Source organism: Leptodactylus fuscus, chromosome 7 (assembly GCF_031893055.1).
Source record: "Leptodactylus fuscus isolate aLepFus1 chromosome 7, aLepFus1.hap2, whole genome shotgun sequence".
NCBI classification, from domain to species: Eukaryota; Metazoa; Chordata; class Amphibia; order Anura; family Leptodactylidae; genus Leptodactylus; species Leptodactylus fuscus.
In genome coordinates, this window is record NC_134271.1 from 103,292,707 (window position 1) to 103,319,331 (window position 26,625).

General features: G+C 40.7%; 2 protein-coding genes across 2 annotated transcripts in view; one reads left to right on the top strand and one right to left on the bottom strand.

Annotated features, from left to right (window-relative positions):
• CDCA4 (cell division cycle associated 4) overlaps window positions 1–26,625 on the bottom strand; it is a 120,274-nt gene that overhangs the window by 61,224 nt on the left and 32,425 nt on the right. The window lies entirely within an intron of this gene.
• CLBA1 (clathrin binding box of aftiphilin containing 1) lies at window positions 1,478–11,384 on the top strand. Its single transcript, XM_075282687.1, has 5 exons — window positions 1,478–1,869; window positions 3,819–3,964; window positions 6,752–6,872; window positions 9,789–9,896; window positions 11,241–11,384. The coding sequence occupies exons 1-5, from the start codon at window positions 1,540–1,542 to the stop codon at window positions 11,382–11,384; spliced, it is 849 nt and encodes a 282-aa protein (XP_075138788.1). The 5' UTR covers window positions 1,478–1,539.

Consider the following 26,625-nt stretch of genomic DNA (forward strand, 5'->3'; position numbering starts at 1 on the left):
GATCTCTGGTCGCCATGATAGGAATAATGATCAATGTCACCATGTAGAGATAGCCTTAATTAAGCAAATTTGTGACTCTGTACTGAGAAGGAGCAGAAATATTAAATAGATCATTGTCCTGTACACAGGGGTGAGTTAAGGCTACCATGGGCCCTTGTATTACAATTGTAAGGTCCCATAAGGCTAAAGTTTTAAAAGTCATCTGATAGGAATGATTTGTTCATAGGAACAAAAAACAAAACGTCAACAGAAGGGGCTTTTAGTTTTTTACTTTAACATTCAAATCAATAATGATGTATACAAACAGTCTTCTGTTTCTATATCTTCATCTGGCATTTTCCAGCAGAGAATCAGAACAACAAGCATAAAGATTGTGGTGTGACCCCAGCCTAGTAGACATTGTACTGTGCAATGTCTATACATACAGAATAAGAGAAGACACAGTGTGCAGTGCCTAAATATGCAGAATGGGTAATGTATTTTCCCATATATGCGGGATTAGGAAAGTGGTACTGTTCAGTGCCCATGTATGCAGGATGAAATAACAGACCCTCCGCAATGCTGAATAGGCAGTATAAAAGTAGTGGTACTGTACAATGCCCATATAAGTGGATAAAAGAATTGGTATATATGTAGTCCTGTGAAGTGGCCATATATAGGATAAAAAGTTAGTTTCAGATATTGTCATATTTACAGAGCAAGAGAGAGGGAAACACACACACACACTTTCTCCATCTTCTTTCTGCAGTGGCTTGAAGACCTTTGAACAGATCCTAGATACAACTATGTCAGGAGTCAGCATATGTGTAGGAATGCAAATTGCAGGGATAAATCAAACTTAGAGAGTGGTTTCAGCTGCCATGGGCCCCCATGAGTCTTGGCCACTAGATGGCCCCCCAAACTGCCCCAGCTATGATTCCTGAGTTCAGATGGGTGGTATCCGTTTGCCATTCTCTGAAGCCAGCAAAGGAAGGTACAACGTGCGGCCCTCTAATAAGTTTTCTGAGTGCTCCTCAAAACAGGAGCAAAAAAGCAGAACTAGTCCTACCAGAGCTATTTCATAGCACTATGGTAAAATGGCTGGTTTCCCCTTCCCTTACTGACCCCCTTTCATTATGGGCTCTACAGCTGCCACCTTAGTTGTCTCTATGGTACTGTAAACTGTTGCCAATCACTCCAGTTGGAAAGAGGAGAAATCTGAGCACAGAAATGGCATCCCATGAATTGTAATTCTGTACATTTGTGCTTAGAGGCCTTATTAAACCATTAAAGGATGGATGCTCTATAATTTGGTTAAATGACAACAGGCTTTCATGTCAACAAAGCTGTGAAAAAATTGTTTGTTTCCTTGTAGTCTCTAAGAACTCTGCTTCTAGCCTGTGAATAAAACATATTTTAATGTCCTCCTTTTTAAACCAAACTTACTGTATTCATCTCCTTCATTTTCATTCAATTTCAGGCTTATATCTAGTAGAGACTTCACGGGTCACAGCTTCAGGTATATTCAGGCCTGGATACCTCCAAACTCCATGAAGGACAATGAAGGATGGCAATGATGTTATTACTGGATGTAGCGATGATGGAAAAACATTACCTGTGCCAGCTGCTATGGGCTTTGTGTGTCTAGAGCATGTGCCTAGTGATTCCCTAGGTCTACACAAGGACTGTGATACAGATAACTCGTCACTTGAGGTCACCAATACATGGGGAGACTTTGAGACTTTTAATGAGTTTACACCCCAGTCTGAACAAGTTCTCTACGAAAATGGACCATTAGATGAAAATATCACATCAATACCTAATGGAGATGGCTGCACTGACAAAACAGATGGAAACGCCCAATGGAATGCATTTAACCTAGGAAATGAGGTATGTGGTTGGCTAAAAACAGCAAATACATTCTTTAATGTGGGTTAGGCTCTTGGACACTCCAGATGAGTTTTGCCAAGCCAGCCATGTAGTATCATGTGCTATCTCGCTAATACATAAACAAGCTAGGTTCACTTGAGCAGAAGCCATTGTTTTTAGGTTTTCTTTGCTTTGGCTAATACAGTACAAGGGGGGTCTCTCCCACTCAGTCGGGTCAACGAAACCCAATAGCACCTTAAAGGCAATCGTTGCCAGAAAACGACCTATTTTTTAAAACAAGTTTTATGTTAAACATTTTTGAAAGACTTTTTGGTGAGGTTTTACATTTTTTTCCATGTTATTCTCTATAAAAAAAAATTCCTAAAAATCCTGTATATGCTGAGACTACCAGTTTTATGCAGGAGACTTTTTTTCAGCAGCCCTCTCGCTTATCAGCACACTGATCTCAGCTATCATGTATATAAAGATAAGATGCAGAATCCTCCAGTCACTATCAAGGATTTCACAGCTTATCTAGTGTCTACACCATGACCTCTGCCCAGGTCACAGAGTGTGCCTAGAAAACTCTCCTATAAATCTGCTTCAGGCCACTGTGCCTATGATCTGTGGTCCTGCTATAGGCAATAGCAAGTGACAGAATGTTTGTTTTTAGAATTGGTGGAATTGCAACATTTTTTGTATTCTTAAAAAATCTAGATATTTGAAAAATTAAATGCAACGTCACCAAAATTTTTTTTAAAAATGTTTAACATAAAAACTTGATCTAAACAATAGGTCATATCCTAATGGTATATTCTCTTTAACCCAATGTCAGAGGCATTGGGTTCTTCACATATGGTCCTCAGCAGAAGTATTTTGATGGTATGGAATCTGGATACCATTCATAGACTTCAGACTTCCATGAACGACAGCCTTTGTAGGGTTAGGGTTTGCTTCTGATACTGATGCTTCGGATTCTGATACTGTGTTCAGATGGCTCTTGCAGGCACCTGGAGTGAGAGAGGCAATATTTTTGGGTATGTTGTTCATGTATTGTGTACCAGTTGGGTGCAGACAGTGTTACAGTTGGATGACTAGAAGTGTGTAGCTATAAGTGGTGCGAATGTGGACATCATACCCGTGGCTGAGAGGGCCTAAAGCCCTTTTGCTAAACACAAAAACATCAGTATGGAGAGCCCTGAAATGAATAATGAAAGGGCTCTAGACATATTGGCCAGGAAGATTGTTGATGCTCAAATCCTGTGTGAGGTGTCTATGCAAGGGGAGGAATTTTAAGGAAGTCCTTATAATCAGGGGCATGTTGGAGGGGGCTTACCTTCTGCCAGAAACTTAGTGAGAGGAACACAGGACCTGCAGGGCGCTGAATGGCTGCTGGAGGTTCTTCAGAACAGTGGTGACTTCACTGGCAGAGGGTGCTACATCGCAGAGAGATGGCAGACCATAGCAGGAATCTCGCCCACCTTCCACCTCAGCCCCAGCCCACCAACACGGGTGGGTGAGGGGGACACAATGTTCTGGTACAAGGGCTGGAAGGATGTCTAGGACCCTCCTGTCATCTGCAGGGTCAAATAAGAAGTGCAGTGGGCCTGTAATCCTGAGCTGGCTGCAGGTCTGTTGCTGTGAGAGTTGGGGGGAGGGGAGGAGTAGTTTTGGCTGCTTTGGCCACCTTGCCGAACTACCAATCCAGGGAGACATTGGCTTCAGACACAGAGCTTGCTTGGGGGAGCAATGCTGCTTCTGGCATAAATAGCACATGGACCCCGTTACGGATTCTACATTGGGGTCCTTGAGCTTCATGTTACACCATTTTTCCAGGGCCAGTTGAGAAGATATGATTCCAATAAGTCACTGACTATGGCCATACATCGACATACTTAGAATATAATCTCTAGTAAATGTTATGACTAAACATAACTTGAATATTTTCTCTCTTTGTCATCTTGTTGTAGAACCGACATGAATGTGAACGAATTTTCAGGTTGAGCTTTCCAGCCATTGCAGCAGGAGATACAAATGAAGAAGTGAAAAGCCTGCAAGCACAACTGATGTCGTCTCATGATGAAAACATCTCCAAATTAATAAGGAGCCGATTATGGTAACACAATTGCTTTAGGCTCTAATATATTCCATTTGAGCCATGGGAAGTTTTACTGCAGTCATATATCATATATGCCACTTGAAAGACACATGACACACTGTCACGTGTCTAAAAGTTATTTCCTGTCTATGATGGCGCATAGTGCTTTATATGTTAAAATACTCCAGTAGTTTTCTTGTTTTTTTAATTTTTAGAGCGTTTCGATACGTGTCCTTTTTTCTCTATTGTAATGTAATCTGAAATGGAAGACTCTGCAACAGATTTTGAAACTTGTTACATGGCTTGTCATTTAAGCATATTGTCAGAGAATGGGTTAAAGACACCATTCCTAGTAGTGTTTGTCAGGGAAGGGCTTAATGTTTAATATTTGTATCCCTGATGGTTTACACCAGAAAAGGGATTAATTCCAGAGTCTGGGGTGTTTATGGCACAAGAACGGGTTTATTTTAGTATCCGAGTTTAAGGCAGAGAAAGGGTTTAATGCTAGCATCCCTGGTGATGTAGGCCTCACGTTAATTGAAAAAATCTCTGATGTGTCCAATGGGCTGTTCACACTGAGTTTTTTGCAGGTGGATTTTGATGCGAAATCCACCTGAAAAACGGCTCCCATTAATTTCAATGGGAGTCGCTAGCAGTTTTTGTTTTGATTTTATTTATTTTTTCCTGTCGCGTTTTTTTTCAGCTAGTGGAAAAAAAAAGTGACATGATCTATCTTTAGGCGGATTCCACCTGGAAAAACCCACTGAAGTCAATGGAAGGTGGAAAAAAAGTGACTTTTTTTTTTTTCCTTTGTGCGGTTATTAACACATTTTTTGCAAAAAAAAAATACTGCGTCAAAAACTGGTAGCGTTTAAAAAAAAAAAAAAAAAAAGTTTCCAGGTCCACACAGTGTGCTGGAGTAAAAAAAATAAAAAAAAAATAAACCATGTCATGCCAAAAACCACATCAAAATACTGTTTCCTAATTCCTGAAGCATTTTTTCCGCCTGCAAAAATCTGTGTGAATAGACCCTTAGGCAGAGAAGGTTCATCCTGCCATTATCCTTGGTGGTCTAGAGCAGTATTAATGGCACCACCTCTGGTAGTCTAGTGCAGAGGGATTAAAGGGGTTGTCCCATCACAAGGATCCTATCTATACTGCTTGTTAATGTGGATTTAAGACTTTTCCTAAATACACTGCTTCAGCAAAACTGCTTTGTTTGTCCATTATCCTACTTTATTCAATTCTTTGTTGACACAGCCCTTGACTTATCTGCTCAAAAGTCAAGTGATGTATCTGCCTGCTGTCAGGGGGGAGGGAGGAGGGGCTAAGTGCAGGGAGCCAGCTTGTGTATCTAGCTATTCCTGTGTCTACACCCAGGGCCACCGATAGGCCAGTACTACTGCTACTGGCATCAGGGGCCCGGCCAAATTGAAAAATGGGGGGGGGGGGGGCCCGGTTTTGGCCCGCCACCGTGTGCTGGCGCCCGTAGCAGTCATTGTATGTCCTATTTCAACTCAGATCTGCACCCAGAGGATGCAGATCTGAGTTGAAGACATACGCGGCTGAAGCAAGGAGCTGACACAGGTCAGCTCCTCGCTTCGCTGCTGCGCGCCTCTCTCGCTGACACATATGCGGCTGAAGCGAGGAGCTGACCTGTGTCAGCTCCTCGCTTCGCCGCCGTCGCTGCTACTGGCTTGTAGACGCGATGTGATCACATCGCGTCTACAAGCCAGTAGCCGGCGGCAGCGGCGAAGCGAGGAGCTGACACAGCTGCTACTAGCATAGCAGCCTGTTTGGGGGTGGGACTTTCACTTTAAAGGAGTGTTCACATTGCGTTTTTGGCCTCCCTTGCTGGAATACGTTGGAAACCAGTCACAATCAGCTCCCCACTTATCCCTGCACGGAGAACTGCAGGACCCCCTTTTTTTTAAATGGCCAGTTCTTCGTGCAGGGATAAGTTGACAGCTGATTCTGACTGGTTACCAACGTATCCCGGCAAGGGAGGCCAAAAACGCAACGTGAAAAAGCCCTGAGGATTTATTAAGAGGGCTCTTATAAATGGTGTTGGCTCTCTATAGGCGCTGTCACACGTAGCAGATTTTACCTGCAAATAGAATCTTGCGGGCGGGGGCCCAGGGCCCAGACACTTAGGCTGTATGGGGCCCCAAAATTCCTGATGGCGGCCCTGTCTACACCACATGACCTTGCTTCCTGCTATCAGATAGGGGAGAGGAGCTGCTTTCAATTCTTCTGTTCTCCCAGTTATCAGGCTAGCTAATTCAATTGTGTTCATTATGGCAGAGACAGGCAGTCTCTGTATTAACACAGAATGGAGTTGTTCCTTCCTGTACTTCATAGTCCAATGTGGGTGGAGCTACATGATAATTTGGGGGCGGAGCTAAACGGCAGGTTGCATGTGAAACTCCGCCCACCAAATGATGCAAGAAACCAGGAAGAAAGAAGATTTTACAGCAGTGAAGACTGGTGAGTATGCGACGTGGGAATACCCCTTTAATATTTGCATCCACAGTAGCGATACTTCAGCACCATGTTATCTTGGATTGGGTCTCTTTACTTTTTGGTGCACATAGCAGTGGACATAACAGCTTTTCATATTAGAAAAGTTATTATTACTTGTAGTTGTCATTGAATATATTCTACAGTATGTTCCTACATAGTGGCTTTGTTGTAGAATCTTCATGCAGCATTTCTTGAACCCCCATTCAGATAAATGAAACAATTACAGAAACTGGTACAAATCAGCAGGTATAAATATAACCTTCAGTATTGTCTGTTTTCCAGGCTCGAATGTGACCCAATGTGGCAAAGTAGTAATGGCGTGGGCACTAAATCTGGATTCGAGTGGCAGAATTCTAAGGGATGCAAAGACCTCATGAAGCTGCTTGGATCTACTGCTGAAAATGTAAATTAGATATAAAGAAACCTAGGAGATTAATGGCCTAAAAGCCCTTTAGGGCTAGTTCACACAGGGGCAATGAGGCAGATTTTGACAGCAGATTTCACCTCAAAATCTGCCTCCATACAATGGTGGTCTATGGAGTCTGCTAGCTTTCATATTTCTGCTAGCAGTTTTTTGGTGCTAGCAGAAAAAAAGAAGCCACATGTCCTTTCTTCAGGCGGATTCCGCTTGAGGAAAGCAATAGAAGTGAATGGGAGGCGAAAAATGCGACCGAAAACGCCAGCGGTTTTTTTTACAGTCCATTCACTTTAGGGGAGGGGAAAACCACCTGGCATTTTCTGAAGCAGTTTTTACCAAAAACTGCTCCAGAAAACGCTCCAAAAATTGCCTCATGGTCAAAAAAACGCCTCCTAATTAGGAAGCAGGTTTTTTCAGGACCAAAATAAGCCAGGCGGTTTTTACGTGTGAACTAGCCCTTATATTTCTTTTTCTCTTTGAAAAGATGTGTTTATTCTGGGCATGTTTAAAGAGCACCTTTCAACACTTCCACCAACTCTTTGCGTCCTTCAGTAGGTGCTGCCTCGCCGATTCCAGCACAAGGAACTTTTTTCTCTAGCCCCCACCATTTCTGAGCAATACTTTCTGATAATGTGAACACAATTATACTCGCTCCTATCAGATGGGTGACCCCAGACTTTTCGCTCTAGCCTAGGACCGCCCACCTGGCAGTGGAGCGCATAACTGTAGAGAAACTAACAGAAACAAAAAATTCCAACTGCACTGGAATCAGTGACACTCTATTTACGTAGTCAATGTTAACCCTTACCTGACTGAAGCGCATGAATGCTGCTATTTTGAGATGGATCACCATCCCCATGAGTGATTGAAAGCTTCCAGGCTTATAATTTTATTAGTTTTATTACAGTACTAGGCACCTTGTAATAGAACTATAAGTAATGTATTAGCATTGTAGTGTATTGAATTAGACCCATAGCGATCTACAAAAAAAAGTATAGAAAAGATAAAAAAAATAAAATAAATAACTGTATATACTCAAGTATAAGCCGAGTTTTTCAGTACAGTTTTTGTGCTGAAAAAGTCAGTCTCGGCTTCTACTCGGGTCATAACGGTAATTCAGCAATATCTTAGTTACAGACCCGGCATCCGGACCTGACATACAGACACCGGGACGGGTGCCAGGCCGCAGCATCGCCACGCTCATAGCAGGAGCATGGCGATGCTGTCAATTTCAAACTGCAGAAGTACTTACGGTACTTCTGTATGCCGGGTCCGGATGCCGGGTCTGTAACTATAATGGTGCCGCTCTGCTTCAGAGCGGTCACCATACCAACCGGCACCTCTGCTGTAACTTTTACAGCGGTAATGTCGGAGCTCCCTGCAATCATATGCAATCATAGATTGCAGGCATGGGGAGCTAGGACTTCTCCACTGTAAGTGTTACAGCGGAGATGCTCTACGATGTCCCGGTACGAGGGGTCCGGGTAGGTGCCACTATGCTGCTGGAGGGAGGAGAGAGCGGGTGCGACCGCTCTCTCAAGTGCGATCCTTTAGATAGGAACTGCGGCCGGCCACCGGCAGAAGCGTTGGGAATTCCCCTCAGAGCTCTTGCCGGGGATTCCCCTCTTTTGCAGGCTGCTCTATGCATGTATGTATTTTTCATTAAAAGCTCAAATAATGATGCTTTACAGGATCTAACAGCAATACTTAACAAGTTTGCCAATTTCAGACCAATATTGTATTAATGTATAATAAAAAGTTGTACAGTTTCCAATATAATTTCTGTAAAAATTTCTCATGGTTATCTAGATCTCTGCTTTCTTTCATTCCTTCTGCTTATTCCCAGTGGATATAAATCAGTCTATGGTTACGTGATATACCATCCATGGTCATGTGATGGTCACCTGTGTGTCCATCACATGACCATGGACTGCTTTGTATCCACTCGGAATAAGCAGAATGAATGAAAGAAAGCAGAGATCTAGATAATCATGAGGAATTGATACAGAAAGTATATTGGAAAATTGTACAACTTTTTGCAATACAAACCATAAAATTTGGTCTTTTACTATTTGTCTGTAGGTGGACACCAACCCCTTTAACACTTAAATACTTGATCAATAGTCAGTTTTCCTTGAGCTCCGTTTCGGTGAAGGTGGAGTCTACTTGTTATGATGTTGCTTATACAGTCAGAAAAGGGGATGCAACTCGTCTATCTTTCTGTAGCTATACCTTTAAAAGCAGAAGCAACATGGAGGACATTATACAGCAGTACTAAGCAGGTTAGCTGTGAATCAAGCTTTGGGGAAAGATTACAAACAAAATGTCCATCTGTCTTTGCTTTCATCTCCTTCAAGTTTCTACTCTTCTATGGACTTCTAAGGGGACCTTGTAACCTGAGGGGTAGAGAACCTTCGGCTCTCCAGCTGCTGTGAAACTACAACTCCCATCATGCTCCATTCACTTCCATGGGAGTTCCAAGAACAGCCGAGTAAGTATGCATGCTGGGAGTTGTAGTTTTGCAGCAGCTGGAGTGCCGTAGGTTCCCTTCCCCTGCTGTAAATGATCAGTGTGGAAAGTCAGATATTTTACAAAGTTTCTTACATTCACTGGTATTTGTAGTCTATTTGAGCTTTTAAAATGTTGCTGAAAGTGCAGCGACCATTTAAATGAGTGATATTAGCAAAATGCTACCTGAGCACAGAAGAACATATTTCTGAATACTATGTGAAGTAACGCATGTATTCCCTTGGCTTCCAATCACACCAGAGCTTTTATTTATCAAGGGTATTAAAAGAAATAAAAACTAAACTGTGGTTGTTATGGAAACAAAAAGTGCTTTTTAGACCGGCTTAATAAATCTGCCCAATGTCTCATATCTGATTATTTTTGTGTTTTTAGTCTTCCAACGATGGAGGGAAAACCAATGATACCTTAATGGATATTCAACAGCTATATGCTAACGAAAGCACACCCCCTGCTGGCAATAAATACTTAATACAGACTAAGGTGAGATGCTGGTTCTGACTGATTTTCATGATCTATAATTTTTTTTTTCAATAAAATTAATTTTGAGCAAAGTGGCAAGCACCCATCTATTATACTGTCCTCTATAGCAGTCATAGTATATTTATGATCACTGCTGTATTTTTAATTCTATATACTTACTTATACCTAGTCATTATTATCCCCTTCCCGACATCCGCCGTAATAGAACGGCGCTGCCAGGAAGGACTTCCCGCAAGAACCTGTGTGCGTACTATGCCCTGCGAGTGTCAGCCGTATGTTACGGCTTACAATGCCCTGTAACACTCGCGGTTGGAACTGGGTTAACACCAATCGCAGGTGTTAACCTCTGAGTTGCCGGCGGTCAAACATGACTGCCGGCATCTCAGGGGTTTCGGTATATAATGGTGCCCCTGCGACTGTTTCGGGGATGCCGGTGTTGGTAATGAGCAGCCCGGGGTCTGATCAGTGACCCCGGGTCTGCCCCATCAATTTCCCCTCCACGTACCTGGTTGATCCTGCCAAAATGTAAGCTTTCAGCCCCGTACGTCTACACAGGATGACAGCTTCCTGTACCCTGCAATACATGTGTATTGCAGCGTACATCTAGTTAAGCAGAGATCAGCAGATCACTGCTTCAATCCCCCATGGGGAAAGAAAAAATGCCAATTGATAAGTATGGTGGAAGAAGGGTGATGATCTTACAGTTATTGAGCTGACAATGAACAACTCTGTCAACAAATGTGTTCTAGAGTCAAATGTAAGACCCTCTCTCACCTAAAACAGCAGCAAATCTGCAAGACAATGGCTGAAAAAGAAGGTGTTGCAATGTCACAGTCAAAGTTCAGAACTCAACCCAATTTCTATGCTCTCCCCATGTTTACTCCATTTCCCTCCTACACTCCAAAAACTTGGATGGAAAAGTTCGATTGTGAGCCCTATATGGGACAGCGTTGACAATATCCCAGTAAAGCGGAGCACAATATGATGGCGCTATATAGAAGTAAGCAAAATAAATGACACTTGACAAATTTTATAAAACTTTCTAAACACAATTTTCTTTTTTTTTTTAATGTCCTGATATACAAACCATCGAATTCAACGAGGGTGTACTTTCTATTTCTCATGACTGCATGTTCTCACTGCCAGGGCCTATATCACATATGTCTGATTTTAGTGTGGCAGTCCAGAAATAACGCCATGAGTAATAAAACTGATGTCTGCGAAGTATAGTGATATACACAAGAGTTCAAGGGTAGTGTAGAACCCCATTACCATCCCTTCATCATGTCTGAATTTCCTTGTACATCGCTTACTTACAAATTAATGTCTTTCTTTCTCTTCTAGTTGGATGTTGCTCCAGGTTCCAAGAATGGTCACATTTTTTCATATCAGCTGGTTCTAAAAAAGTCTGATGTTCCATTGCCTTTTCTTACTTTTTCAGGGAAAAAGAATTTTTTCAGTGCAAACCAACTGCGATTTAATTTTTAGGCATCATCTTTGTGAGCTTGTTCTGTTATTTGTTTGGTTTTTTTAACTTTTGCATAAGAAAATCTGATATTTATACTTGTAAAATTTTAAGCAAATATTTGTTATTGCACTGTATATTCCAATCACTCTTACCAATGATATTTCTCAACTCACTGTGTGACCTAGAATTGTGTTGTGGGTATTTCAGGCCCGGTTCACATCTGCACATAGGTGTCCATTCCCCCCCACCAAATGGAATCCTAATCCACATAAAAAGTGGTTACCTTTGGAAACCCACAGAACCATAGACTATAATGGGGTCTGTGTTGTTTCCCCACAAAACATGCGGGGAGAAAAGTGCTGCTTGCAGGACTTTTCTCTCCGTATATCTCATGCGGATAGGGGAATGGAAAGGCCCTGAACGCAGATGCGGACTGAGCCTAAGTTGTAAGTAAAGCTTTGTATTGAAGACCCATTAAGTTTTCCATCTAGATGACTGGCATCTCATTCTGCTACAGCTTTACAAATACTATCAGAACGGATACCACTGCATTGTAGACTCCGCACTGCACATCTGCGGCAGTTTATAGTACATGTGCACAGAGGTGTTAAAAACAAGTGTGGAAATATGAGCATGCACCAGACTTTCAATTGCATAGCATGGTCGTGGATGTGCCATTTTGTAGATTTGCACTATTACAATATATAAGATGAAAATGGCAGTCGAATTGCTAAGTATCACCTCTGGGCACGGTTTTAAACCCAAGCGGCAGACAGATTCCTAGGTGCTGTTTCTTAGAAATGCATAGCCAGTAAGAGGTCTCTACTAAAAAGCTTACATAGCTTCCAACAAGAGGGATAGTGACACTTGCTTCTATGATGTGCCGCTAGGTGCTCACTGCTACACACAAGCTAGATTGCAAATGTATGATTACTGAGCCCCCACCCCCCATTAATCATGAGAACAGGGGTCTACATGTTCCCTGTGTGAGTGGAGTATTGGTGCACATTTGTGACTGCTGCTTCATTGACTTTCAGGGAACGGACATAGATAGCCAAGGGCAGCACTCCATCAGCCTCACAAACCCGAATACAGAGGCGGTCTCACACACACTCCATTCCCTCAGCAGACTTTTCATTGATAACTGAAGGTTTACTTTAAATGGTTTGTCCAGTTTGTTTTTTATTGATCACCTATGCCACTGATGTACTGTATGAAGAGACCGCTGTTTACATTGCATGCCCTGTGATTCATAGTGGCTGTTCGTATACGTTAGTATAGTTGATAATTACATCCTTATCACTTTCACTTCTATGAAACGAGGTTCCAATTACGAGAATTAAAAGTCATGCAGTATAAACAGTGAAGAGGTTACGTGCTGCAGCCACGTCACAGCTGATCAGCAGGGGTTCCAGCTGCTGACCCATCCTTGCCACTGACCTCTTATTGATACACTATCCTTTGGATTGGTCATTGATAAAAATGAACTGGATAATCACTTTAAAGGAGTCTGCCACCATAACCGTTCTTATTGGACTATAATATCAGTCTGAAATCTGGGGCAAGCATAAATAAAACGCTTATTTTCTGCTGCCTGATCGGTGTCACCATTTCTGTAAGATAAGCTTTGTTTCTTTATATGCTAATGAGCTGTGTTGGTGCGACATGGGCGTCACCATTGCTTACATAGCACCAATGAGCTATGCTTACCAGCGCCCCAGCTACCTGATTCTGTTCTGCTTGCAGGCTCCAGTTAAATATTACCATAAATATCAGCAATTCCCATTGTGGAGCACTGTGGATCTCTCCTTGCTTACAGTCAAAACTGAGAAGAAGTCACTTCTGTTTTCCTGAGCCTTTTCAATGTATGTACATGCTTCTTTCTGTCCAGGGTGGACGTGCTGTAACCATGAGCTTGATCATCACATGATCTGGAGACTCAGGACAGATTTTTTTTCCCACTGGAAATTCTGTACCTTTTCATTACCCAAAGATTAAAGGGGTATTCTCATTTTGGCCAAACTTGCGACTCCGTGTGGTCGGGAGTTACAGAAACTGCCGAACTATGTAACTCCTATAGAGGTAAATAAGAATCCCAATACAGCAGAGCAGAGTGAGCTATGCCGTTTACCTCTATGGAAATTGCAGAAACAGAGTAGAATAACCACGATGAGCAGCCTCTATAACTCCAGAGCACCTCAGGGAGGCAGAAACAGAGCAAGCTCCATCTTGGCCATGAACTAATGTGATGAGAATAACCCTTCAGGCTGAGATCCCATGTTGTGGAAACACAACTTTTTTTGTTGCAGATTGAGCCAAAACCAAGCTTGTTTACAAAAGGAATAGGAAATGTATAGGAAGTACGTATAGGTCTACTTTCTGCTCAATCCACTCCTGGCTTTGGCTCAAAAAACCGCAACAAAATCTGCAACAACAAAAAGCTGCGTTTCCGCCACATAGGGCCTCAACCTCAAATTTTATTTGCAAACTTCACTTGCATAGTCGGTAAATGTCAAATCTCTCATTTATGTCATACATATTCATTATTTATTTTGTTCTCACCTTTATTTCTCTATTCTGTGCAATGACAAATGTGAATTGTAAACCTGACACCAGTTTGTATTCGTTTTTGAAAGAAGTTTCACTGTTAAACTACGCACTCCTGCTTCCACATAATGTACTAAAGCAATTGTCTATGCATATGTTAATGAAGGTTTACATTAGAAGTGAATGGCATTTTTCTGTAATAAGATGTGAAATTTACATTTTTATCTTTTGTTATATATTTAGTAGAATGAACCTTGTTGGTTGTGTTTATGTATAATGTGAGGGCTCCTGGAAACTGGAATTGAAACCTGCACAATGTCACTATGCAAATAATTTTCATTGAACCATAAAGATTGTAAAATATTCATGGATAATCTGCCTCCAGGGCTGTTGGCACTTTCTCTATTTGTTCTATCCTCTGCTCCTTCAGAGACTTGCTGCTATCTTGCATACGACTATTACCCTGCATGCGACTTTGTAACTGCACTGAAGCACCATATCGGTCACTGGAAGAGTGTAGAACAAAATACATAGTCATTAATTCATTTTTAATGTAACAGCCTATTAATTCATTTACATATCTGAAATAAGATGCACAGCATTATCTTGATGTAATATTTTCTGATGAACAACTTTTTTGCACAATGATGCATATAACTATTTATATAAAATACAAATAAAACATTTTGGTAGTGTTTACTATATAAACCTGTATAAGAGAATGGATGAAGCTGTATTTTGTGGCAATACACTGCAAGTTGTGCGGATGATTGCAACTAGTGAATGTGGTTCTACTGTGGCCTGACCGACTGTGCTGAATTTCCGTGTGAGCACGTTTACAGTCGCTAGTATTGGCTAGGAGTGCTACATTTGATATATTAAGTGTTGGAAGGCAGCAAGTCACTGTGTAGTAGTCCTAGCCTAAAGGATGGTGAACCCCACTCTTTGTAGTCAACTCTGACATCGGTATAAAGTGGCAGCTCCCAGAAAATGCAAAGGTATTCCTATTGGTGCAATGATTAGTCACACCCAGGACACCAGCATAATGGGAAGGGGGGGGGATAAAGACTTTATCTCTGTGTTGAATAGCAATGCAAAGTTAATTTTTTTTTCTCCTACCTCCCTAATGTATGTCTGTGTGTGTGTGTAAAATATATATATGTGTGTGTGTTTGCATATATATAAATATACGATATACATTTGTTGAGCACCCTTTGTAGTTAGTGAGCAGGAAAGATGTGTCCTCAGTGCTGTTCCTCCTAAAATGGCTGATCAAAAACATTGACAAGTAATATTGCTATATAACCCCAAATAATTTTGCCATAATTGGTTAGGGCCAGGGGTGGAAACAGAAAGTAAAGGGCTCCTATTGAGGACAGAAGTATGGATCTTCTGTCCCACTATGCTTTGTATCAGGCCTGGTCCACATCTGCATTTGGGCCATTCTGTTACTCTATCCGCATGAAATATGAGGGGAGAAAAGTCCTGCATGCAGCACTTTTCTCTCTGCGCTTTTTGTGTAGAAGCCATACAGAATCTATTAGTCTATGGGGTCTACAGGTTTCCTTAGGTACCCGCTTTTTTATGCAGATAGGTTTCTGTTCAGGGGATCCCCAAGCAAACTCTCCGAATTAAAACCCAAATGCAGAACCGGGCCTAACATATATACTTGCATGTGTTAAAATGTTATACAAGCACATCACCCTAATATATTGCAAATAAACACATGCATATAGCAATAAGTCATAAGGCTAAGTTCACCACTGAAACCGCCAGAAGGTGGTAAAAATCTCAATAAAACTTATAGAGATTATATAAAATCCTGGTGGGAGATTCAGGGCTTTAAAAAATATATCAAATCTGAAATGTGAAATATAAAATCTGATATGCAAAATTTCAAATCTCAAATGTGAAATTTCAAATACGAAATCTCAAATGTGAAATCTAAATTCTGAAATCTGAAATGTGAAAAATAAATTCTGAAATCTCAAATGCAAAATCTAAATTCTGAAATTTCAAATCTGTAATACAAAATCTCAAATGTGAAATCTGAAATGAGAAATGTCAAATCTAAGGCGAAATTGCAAATGTGAAATCTCAAAACTCAATCTCAAATCTGAAATGTGAAATCTCAAATCACAAATGCGGAATCTCAAATGCAAAATCTCAAATGTGAAATCTCAAATCTCACATTCGAAATCTCAAATCACAAATGCGGAATCTCAAATGCGGAATCTCAAATGCAAAATCACAAATTCAAAATCTCAAATCACAAATGCGGAATCTCAAATGTGAAATCGCAAATCACAAATGCTAAATCTCAAATGCGTAATCTCAAATCACAAATGCGGAATCTCAAATGTGAAATCGCAAATCACAAATGCTAAATCTCAAATGCGTAATCTCAAATCACAAATGCGGAATCTCAAATGTGAAATCTCAAATCACAAATGCGGAATCTCAAATGTGAAATCGCAAATCTCACATGCGAAATCTCAAATGTGACATCTCAAATCACAAATGCGGAATCTCAAATGCGGAATCTCAAATCACAAATGCGGAATCGCAAATGTGAAATCTCAAATCACAAATGCGGAATCTCAAATGTGAAATCTCAAATCACAAATGCTAAATCTCAAATGCGTAATCTCAAATCACAAATGCGGAATCTCAAATGTGAAATCTCAAATCACAAATGCGGAATCTCAAATGTGAAATCGCAAATCTCACATGCGAAATCTCAAATGTGACATCTCAAATCACAAATGCTGAATCTCAAATGCGGAATCTCAAATCACAAATGCGGAATCGCAAATGTGAAATCTCAAATCACAAATGCGGAATCTCAAATGTGAAATCTCAAATCACAAATGCTAAATCTCAAATGCGTAATCTCAAATCACAAATGCGGAATCTCAAATGCAAAATCTCAAATGTGAAATCTCAAATCTCACATGCGAAATCTCAAATCACAAATGCGGAATCTCAAATCTCAAATGCAAAATCTCAAATCACAAATGCAGAATCTCAAATGTGAAATCTCAAATCACAAATGCAGAATCTCAAATGCGGAATCTCAAATGTGAAATCTCAAATGCGGAATCTAAAATCACAAATGTGAAATCTCAAATCGCAAATGTGAAATCTCAAATCGCAAATGCGGAATCGCAAATGTGAAATCTCAAATCACAAATGCGGAATCTCAAATGTGAAATCTCAAATCACAAATGCTAAATCTCAAATGCGTAATCTCAAATCACAAATGCGGAATCTCAAATGCAAAATCTCAAATGTGAAATCTCAAATCTCACATGCGAAATCTCAAATCACAAATGCGGAATCTCAAATGCAAAATCTCAAATCACAAATGCAGAATCTCAAATGTGAAATCTCAAATCACAAATGCAGAATCTCAAATGCGGAATCTCAAATGTGAAATCTCAAATGCGGAATCTAAAATCACAAATGTGAAATCTCAAATCGCAAATGTGAAATCTCAAATCACAAATGCAGAATCGCAAATGTGAAATCTCAAATCACAAATGCGGAATCTCAAATGTGAAATCTCAAATCTCACATGCGAAATCTCAAATCACAAATGCGGAATCTCAAATGCAAAATCTCAAATCACAAATGCAGAATCTCAAATGTGAAATCTCAAATGCGGAATCTAAAATCACAAATGTGAAATCTCAAATCACAAATGCGAAATCTCAAATCTCAAATGTGAAATCTCAAAACTCACATGCGAAATCACAAATGTGAAATCTCAAATGTGGAATCTCCATTTCAAAATTTCAAATCTCAAATGTGAAATCTCAAATCTCACATTCGAAATCTCAAATCACAAATGCGGAATCTCAAATCTCAAATGCGGAATCTCAAATGCAAAATCTCAAATCACAAATTCAAAATCTCAAATCACAAATGCAGAATCTCAAATGTGAAATCTCAAATCACAAATGCGGAATCTCAAATGTGAAATCTCAAATCACAAATGCGGAATCTCAAATGCAAAATCTCAAATGTGAAATCTCAAATCTCACATGCGAAATTTCAAATCACAAATGCGGAATCTCAAATGCAAAATCTCAAATGTGAAATCTCAAATCTCACATGCAAAATCTTAAATCACAAATGCGGAATCTCAAATGTGAAATCTCAAATCACAAATGCGGAATCTCAAATGCTGAATCTCAAATGCGGAATCTCAAATCACAAATGCGGAATCTCAAATGTGAAATCTCAAATCACAAATGCTAAATCTCAAATGCGGAATCTCAAATCACAAATGCGGAATCTCAACTGTGAAATCTCAAATCACAAATGCGGAATCTCAAATCACAAATGCAGAATCAAATGTGAAATCTCAAATCACAAATGCGGAATCTCAAATGCGAAATCTCAAATGCGGAATCTCAAATGTGAAATCTCAAATGCGGAATCTAAAATCACAAATGTGAAATCTCAAATGCAAAATCTCAAATGTGAAATCTCAAATCTCACATGCGAAATTTCAAATCACAAATGCGGAATCTCAAATGCGGAATCTCAAATGTGAAATCTCAAATCACAAATGCGGAATCTCATGCTGAATCTCAAATGCGGAATCTCAAATGTGAAATCTCAAATCACAAATGCGGAATCTCATGCTGAATCACAAATGCGGAATCGCAAATGTGAAATCGCAAATCTCACATGCGAAATCTCAAATGTGACATCTCAAATCACAAATGCGGAATCTCAAATGCTGAATCTCAAATGCGGAATCTCAAATCACAAATGCAGAATCTCAAATGCGGAATCTCAAATGCGGAATCTCAAATGTAAAATCTCAAATCACAAATGCGGAATCTCATGCTGAATCTCAAATGCGGAATCTCAAATCTCAAATGCGGAATCTCAAATGTGAAATCTCAAATCACAAATGCGGAATCTCATGCTGAATCTCAAATGCGGAATCTCAAATGTGAAATCGCAAATCTCACATGCGAAATCTCAAATGTGACATCTCAAATCACAAATGCGGAATCTCAAATGCTGAATCTCAAATGCGGAATCTCAAATCACAAATGCGGAATCGCAAATGTGAAATCTCAAATCACAAATGCAGAATCTCAAATGCGGAATCTCAAATGCGGAATCTCAAATGTGAAATCTCAAATCACAAATGCGGAATCTCAAATGCTGAATCTCAAATGCGGAATCTCAAATCACAAATGCGGAATCTCAAATGTGAAATCTCAAATCACAAATGCTAAATCTCAAATGCGTAATCTCAAATCACAAATGCGGAATCTCAAATGCGAAATCTCAAATCACAAATGCTAAATCTCAAATGCGTAATCTCAAATCACAAATGCGGAATCTCAAATGTGAAATCTCAAATCACAAATGCGGAATCTCAAATGTGAAATCTCAAATCACAAATGCGGAATCTCAAATCTCAAATGCGGAATCTCAAATGCAAAATCTCAAATCACAAATGCAGAATCTCAAATGTGAGATCTCAAATCACAAATGCGAAATCTCAAATGCAGAATCTCAAATGCGAAATCTCAAATGCGAAATCTCAAATGCGGAATCTAAAATCACAAATGTGAAATCTCAAATCACAAATGCGAAATCTCAAAACTCACATGCGAAATCACAAATGTGAAATCTCAAATGTGGAATCTCCATTTCAAATCTCAAATGTGAAATCTCAAATGCATTTGAGATTTCAAGATCTCACATTTTGGGATTTCGAGATCTCACATTTGGGATTTCGAGATCTTGCATTTAGGATTTCGTATTTGAGATTTAGGATTTTGCATTTGAGATTCTGCATTTGAGATTCTGCATTTGTGATTAGAGATTTCGCATTTGGAATTTTACATTTGAGATTTTGCATTTGAGATTTCACATTTGAGATTAGAGATTTTGCATTTTAGATTAGATTCCGCATTTGAGATTTCGAGATCTCGCATTTGGGATTTCAAGATCTTGCATTTGGGATTTCATATTTGAGATTTCGCATCTGAGATTTGGGATTTCACATTTGAGATTTTGCATTTGAAATTTCGCATTTTAGATTAGAGATTCCGCATTTGAGATTTCAAGATCTCACATTTTGGGATTTCGAGATCTCGCAGTTGGGATTTCATATTTGAGATTTCGCATCTGAGATTTGGGATTTTGCATTTGAGATCTGAGATTCCGCATTTGAGATTCCACATTTGTGATTCCGCATTTGAGATTTCGAGATCTCGCATTTGGGATTTCATATTTGAGATTCCACATTTGTGATTAGAGATTTCGCATTTGAGATTTCTCATTTAAGATTCCACACTTGTGATTAGAGATTTTGCATTTGAGATTTGGCATTTGAGATTTAAGATTTCGCATTTGGGATTTCGCATTTGAGATTCCACATTTGTGATTTGAGATTTTGAATTTTAGATTAGATTCCGCATTTGAGATCTCGAGATCTCGCATTTGGGATTTCATATTTGAGATTTCGCATCTGAGATTTGGGATTTCACATTTGAGATTCCGCATTTGAGATTCCACATTTGTGATTAGATTTCGTATTTGAGATTCCGCATTTGAGATTTCGAGATCTTGCATTTGGGATTTTGAGATCTCGCATTTGGAATTTCATATTTGAGATTTTGCATTTGAGATTTGAGATTCCGCATTTGAGATTCCACATTTGTGATTAGAGATGTCGCATTTGAGATTTAAGGTTTCGTATTTGGGATTTCACATTTGAGATTCCGCATTTGTGATTTGAGATTTTTCATTTTAGATTAGAGATTCCGCATTTGAGATTCCGAGATCTCGTATTTTGGATTTCGTTTTTGGGATTTCGCATTTGAGATTTGGGATTTTGCATTTGAGAGTTGAGATTCTGCATTTGTGATTTGGGATTTTGCATTTGAGAGTTGAGATTCTGCATTTGTGATTTGAGATTTTGCATTTGAGATTTTGCATTTGGGATTTCACATTTGAGATTTTGCACTTTGAGATTTGAGAGTTCGCATTTTGAGAGTTCACAATTGAGATTTGAGATTTTGCTACTGCAATACAATCCGCTTTTTCCGTATTTGGTGAAGGAGGTTGGATATAAATCACTTTGGAGATAAAGAAGAAGGGGCTTTTAGCAGCAGTGTTACCTTCTCTGGCATGCTAGACGCTAGGAGGAGTCTATCACAGTGTATTTCAGTGTGTTGAAAACTGCTTGCAGTATTAGATGCTGGAAGAGCTGCTCTGCAATTCATGATGCACTCCACAGGTAGTGTGCAGGAAACCCTAACAGGGCCAAAGGCAAAGGTGGTTGCAGGTCAACATTCCCTCTGACTCCCTCATATATTTGGGTGTCCACCCTGTCATCATTCAATACATATAGAAAATATAAATGAATAATATCTAGTATTGGAAATTACGATAACCATCAGTACATGCAAAAATAATAAACTCTGTTAAAAAATGACTGCTCAAATCCAAATACAAAAATTACTAGTGACACATGAATAAGTTTCAGATCATGGTCCTCAGTGAATTCTAAGATCTTGAGTCTATTTGGAAGTTTATGGAGACACACAAAGGTGGGGAGGTGGTGGTTTTAGATGAAATAGAAGCTTTGATATTTTATCAGATGATATATATTATTTATCTTATTCCTCTGAGAATTATTTTCTCAAACAATTCATTGTCACCAGGGTGAAGCATATTCAGGTTTGGACTCGGATGTTTAGGACTCAACACCAGGACCTCTTCAGATCAGCTGCATCCTAAGGACAAGCTATCAATATTAGAAAAATGGATAAATAATTTAAATATGTTGTCCAGGAATTGGAGCAATCAATGTGGTGAGTGGGAGGTGTAAAATAAAAAAAATAAATTATAAAAAAAGCATACTTCCCTGTCTCCAGTGTTCTGTTGTCCACCACCAGTGTCTATTCAGTGTTGTGCCAACGACTTCTTGCCTGCACATCATGTGATCTCTAAGACGAATTAGGTATAGAATTTCCAGAAATGAGGCGCCGCCATAAGACCGAACAGACACAGGTGGGGGACAACGGGGTGCTGGGGCAGGAGAGTATGCTTTATTTTTTGGCCTGGTAGCCACAGAGGTTATTCCAATTTATGGACAACCTCTGTAAAAGGGGTTGTCTGGGTCAACTTTTTGTATGGCCACTTCACTGATCCTGTAGGGGGGACATTAAAGGGGTGGCCAGGGTTATTTTTTTATGACCTATCTACAGGATAGGTCATAAATACCTGATTGGTAAGGGGGCTGACACACGGCCACATCAGGCCAGTAAATCTGGCAAACACACAGACCAAATTTTATTGAGGATGCAATCTTGCGTGAGCTTTTCTCTAATATGGTATTAGGATTCAGCAAGAGTATCAATAAGTTCTATATAAAGTTTTTTTTTTTTTTACAAGCTCTTCTTCAAGAAAGAGGAGGTGAGCAATTATTACCATCACCTATTAGTAGTGGGTGTAATAGATATATATATATATATATATATATATATATATATCTATCTTATAAAAATGAATTCTTGTCTGTCTGTCTGTACTCTAATGCGAACCAAACGACTGGATCGATCTTCACCAAATTTGGTACAGAGATACTTCAGATATTAGGGAAGGTTTAAGACGAGACTCCAACTCACTCGGACATACCGTTGCTGAGATACAGCATTCCAAACACAGTGCCACACCCCCCCCCCCCCCCCCCCTTAGCCAATACAAACCTGCAAGTCTTTCACTCATATTCCAACTGCAATACACACGGTCACTCCACATACACAACCCAACACTGATATCCAAACTGAGATACACGCATCAGAGGATTAGATACACAGATCAGCACACAGTGTCACACGCCAGAGGATTAGATACACGGGTCTGCACACAGTCCCACATACCAGAGGATTAAATACGCATTTTTGCACACAGTTCCACACACTGAAGGATTTGATACGTGCATCTGCACACGGTTTCACATGCCGAAGGATTAGATACAGGCGTCTACACACAGTTCCACACTCCAGAGGATTAGATACGTGCGTCTGCACACATTTGTACACGCCATAGGATTAGATACACGCGTCTGCACACAGTTCCACATTCCAGAGGATTAGATACACGCGTCTGCACACAGTTCCACATTCCAGAGGATTAGATACGCACGTCCGCACAGAGTTGTACATGCCATAGGATTAGATACACGCGTCTGCACACAGTACCACATGCAATAGGATTAGATACGCGCGTCTACACATAGTTCCACATGCCAAAGGATTAGATACGCGTCTCTTCACACAATACCACACAGGGGAGGATTAGATACATGCCTCTGCACACAGTACCACAAGCCAGAGAATTAGATACGCGTCTCAGCACACAGTATCACACGGGGGAGGATTAGATATGCACGTCTGCACACAGTACCACACGGGGGAGGATTAGATACGCGCGTCTACACACAGTACCACATGCCATAGGATTAGATACGCCCATCTGCACACAGTTCCACACGCCGTAGGATTAGATACGCGCCTCTTCACACAATACCATACAGGGGAGGATTAGATACACGTGTCTTCACACAGTTGTACACGCCATAGGATTAGATACACGCGTCTGCACACAGTACCACATGCCATAGGATTAGATACGCGCGTCTACACACAGTACCACATGCCATAGGATTAGATACGCGCGTCTACACACAGTACCACATGCCGAAGGATTAGATACAGGCGTCTCCACACAGTCCCATACGCCGAAGGATTAGATACAGGCGTCTCCACACAGTCCCACACACCAGAGGATTAAATACGCATTTCTGCACACAGTTCCACACACACTGAAGGATTTGATACGTGCGTCTGCACACGGTTCCACATGCCGTAGGATTAGATACACGCGTCTACACACAGTTCCACATTCCAGAGGATTAGATACGTGCGTCTGCACACAGTTGTACACGCCATAGGATTAGATACACGCGTCTGCATACAGTACCACATGCAGTAGGATTAGATACGCGCGTCTACACATAGTTCCACACGCCAAAGGATTAGATACGTGCCTCTTCACACAATACCACACAGGGGAGGATTAGATACACGTGTCTTCACACAGTTGTACACGCCATAGGATTAGATACACGCGTCTGCACAGTACCACATGCCATAGGATTAGATACGCGCGTCTACACACAGTACCACATGCCGTAGGATTAGATACACGCGTCTACACACAGTACCACATGCCGTAGGATTAGATACGTGCCTCTTCACACAATACCACACAGAGGATTAGATACACGTGTCTTCACACAGTTGTACACGCCATAGGATTAGATACACGCGTCTGCACAGTACCACATGCCATAGGATTAGATACGCGCGTCTACACACAGTACCACATGCCGTAGGATTAGATACGTGCCTCTTCACACAATACCACACAGAGGATTAGATACACGTGTCTTCACACAGTTGTACACGCCATAGGATTAGATACACGCGTCTGCACAGTACCACATGCCATAGGATTAGATACACGCGTCTACACACAGTACCACATGCCGTAGGATTAGATACACGCGTCTGCACACAGTACCACATGCCGTAGGATTAGATACGCGCGTCTACACACAGTACCACATGCCGTAGGATTAGATACACGTGTCTCCACACCGTACCACATGCCGTAGGATTAGATACACGTGTCTGCACACCGTACCACATGCCGTAGGATTAGATACGTGCCTCTTCACACAATACCACACAGAGGAGGATTAAATACGTGCGTCTGCACACAGTACCACACGCCAGAGGATTAGATAAGCGCGTCTGCACACAGTACCAAATTCCTTAGGGTTAGATACGCACGTCTGCACACAGTACCACATGCCGTAGGATTAGATACCCACGTCTACACACAGTTCCACATGCCGTAGGATTAGATACGCACCTCTTCACACAATACCGCACAGGGGAGGATTAGATACGTGCATCTGCACACAGTACCACACGCCAGAGTATTAGATACGCGCATCTACACACAGTACCGCAAGCCAGAGTCATTAGATATGTGCGTCTGCACACAGTTTCACTTACTGGAGGATTAGATACGCGCCTCTTCACACAATACCACACGGGGAGGATTAGATATGTGCATCTGCACAAAGTACCACACCAACAAGGATTGGATACTTGCATCTAAACACAGTACTACACGGGGAAGGATTAGATACAGCTTTACTCCAGGTATCCATAACAACTGATCACAGGTTTTTCACTGACATCCAAAATGAGATACACATAATCACATGACGCTTATGGACATACACACAAACCACATACAAAATACATCAGTGCAAAACTGGACAATTCTTATTGGACCACTACACAAACATAAAATGTAATATACCCGTGCGAAGCCGAGTCCTCCCTCTAGTATATATATATATATGATAGATATTGGCATGGAAAAATAAATGTGTCATCCTGTAGTGACACAATGTCAGGACCTGAGTTGTTTAATAATATTGTTGTGTATTTTCTGGTGGAGTTTGTCTGAGAATTTGAGCCGGTGTGCTGTGACATCTGGTCATTCTCTTTGCCACTGAGCTGTTCAGTTAATGGTTTGGTATCTGCCTCAGTGTATACTTGAGCTGGCTGGGTGTCTCGGTAGATGCGAACTTCAGGTGTTTGACATGGTCATTGTGGAGGATGTCAGCTTGTGTAACCTCCATTTTGGATACCAGACGTGGTCACAACCACCATTTTAGATTTCAGACCTGTGCTGGCCATGTGGTCTTTTTACAACTCACAGAGAGCTCACCCCCCCCCCCCCCCCCTCTCAGGGGGTGTGTGACCTCTCTCCAGTTTCTTCCCACAACGATTTAAACAGAAGGGTAGCAGAGTTTTCCTCCACGGACTTTGTTACAATTATATCAACTGAAACGTTGGCGGCTTCCCTGTAGACATAATTAACATGCTGCAATTTCCAAAACCGTGCTGGTTTTGGAAATCGGAGCGTATTACACTGAGGTTTTTACCACAAAGAATCCCATCCACTTTGCAGTTACTGTAAAATGTTTCCCAAAATTCACAGTGTTTGTATCCCATGGGGCCCAGGTTTAGAGGCAAAAGTAAATAGCAGGTAATGTTCAGTAAAGAGCACCCATGCAGACTATGCTGCTTGTCAGATCGGTAAGAACTCTGGCCATGTGCACACAGCAGGAGTACTGTTGGAGATTACACAATTCCAGAAGCATTATATCCAAATTTTTCTGCAGATTTCAACCTTTGTAAGGTGCTGTAACGAACATACCGTTGCATCAAAAATGTAAACTTTCCCTGCAGTATATGTAAGGGATATTGCAAAACTTAATTCACAAAGATTTCATAATGTTTTTTTCCTTTTCCTATATTGTGGATTTTTTTTTAATGGTTTTGTGTTGCTGCTTTTGAGCTCCAAGTGCATACCTGGTTTTGGTGATGTTCATAGGTCGTATTCCCCATGTGATTAATAATAGAACCTCAATAAACGTTAAGCACACCAATACCATTCATGAATGATGGGGATTCAGTGACTTATTGCTTTACCTGTAAGATCCGTCTGCTGCATTAAGCTATATGTATTCAATGCTTAGTCCACCTAGAGAACACAAGTAAAATTCTGTCACAAAGTGCAAAT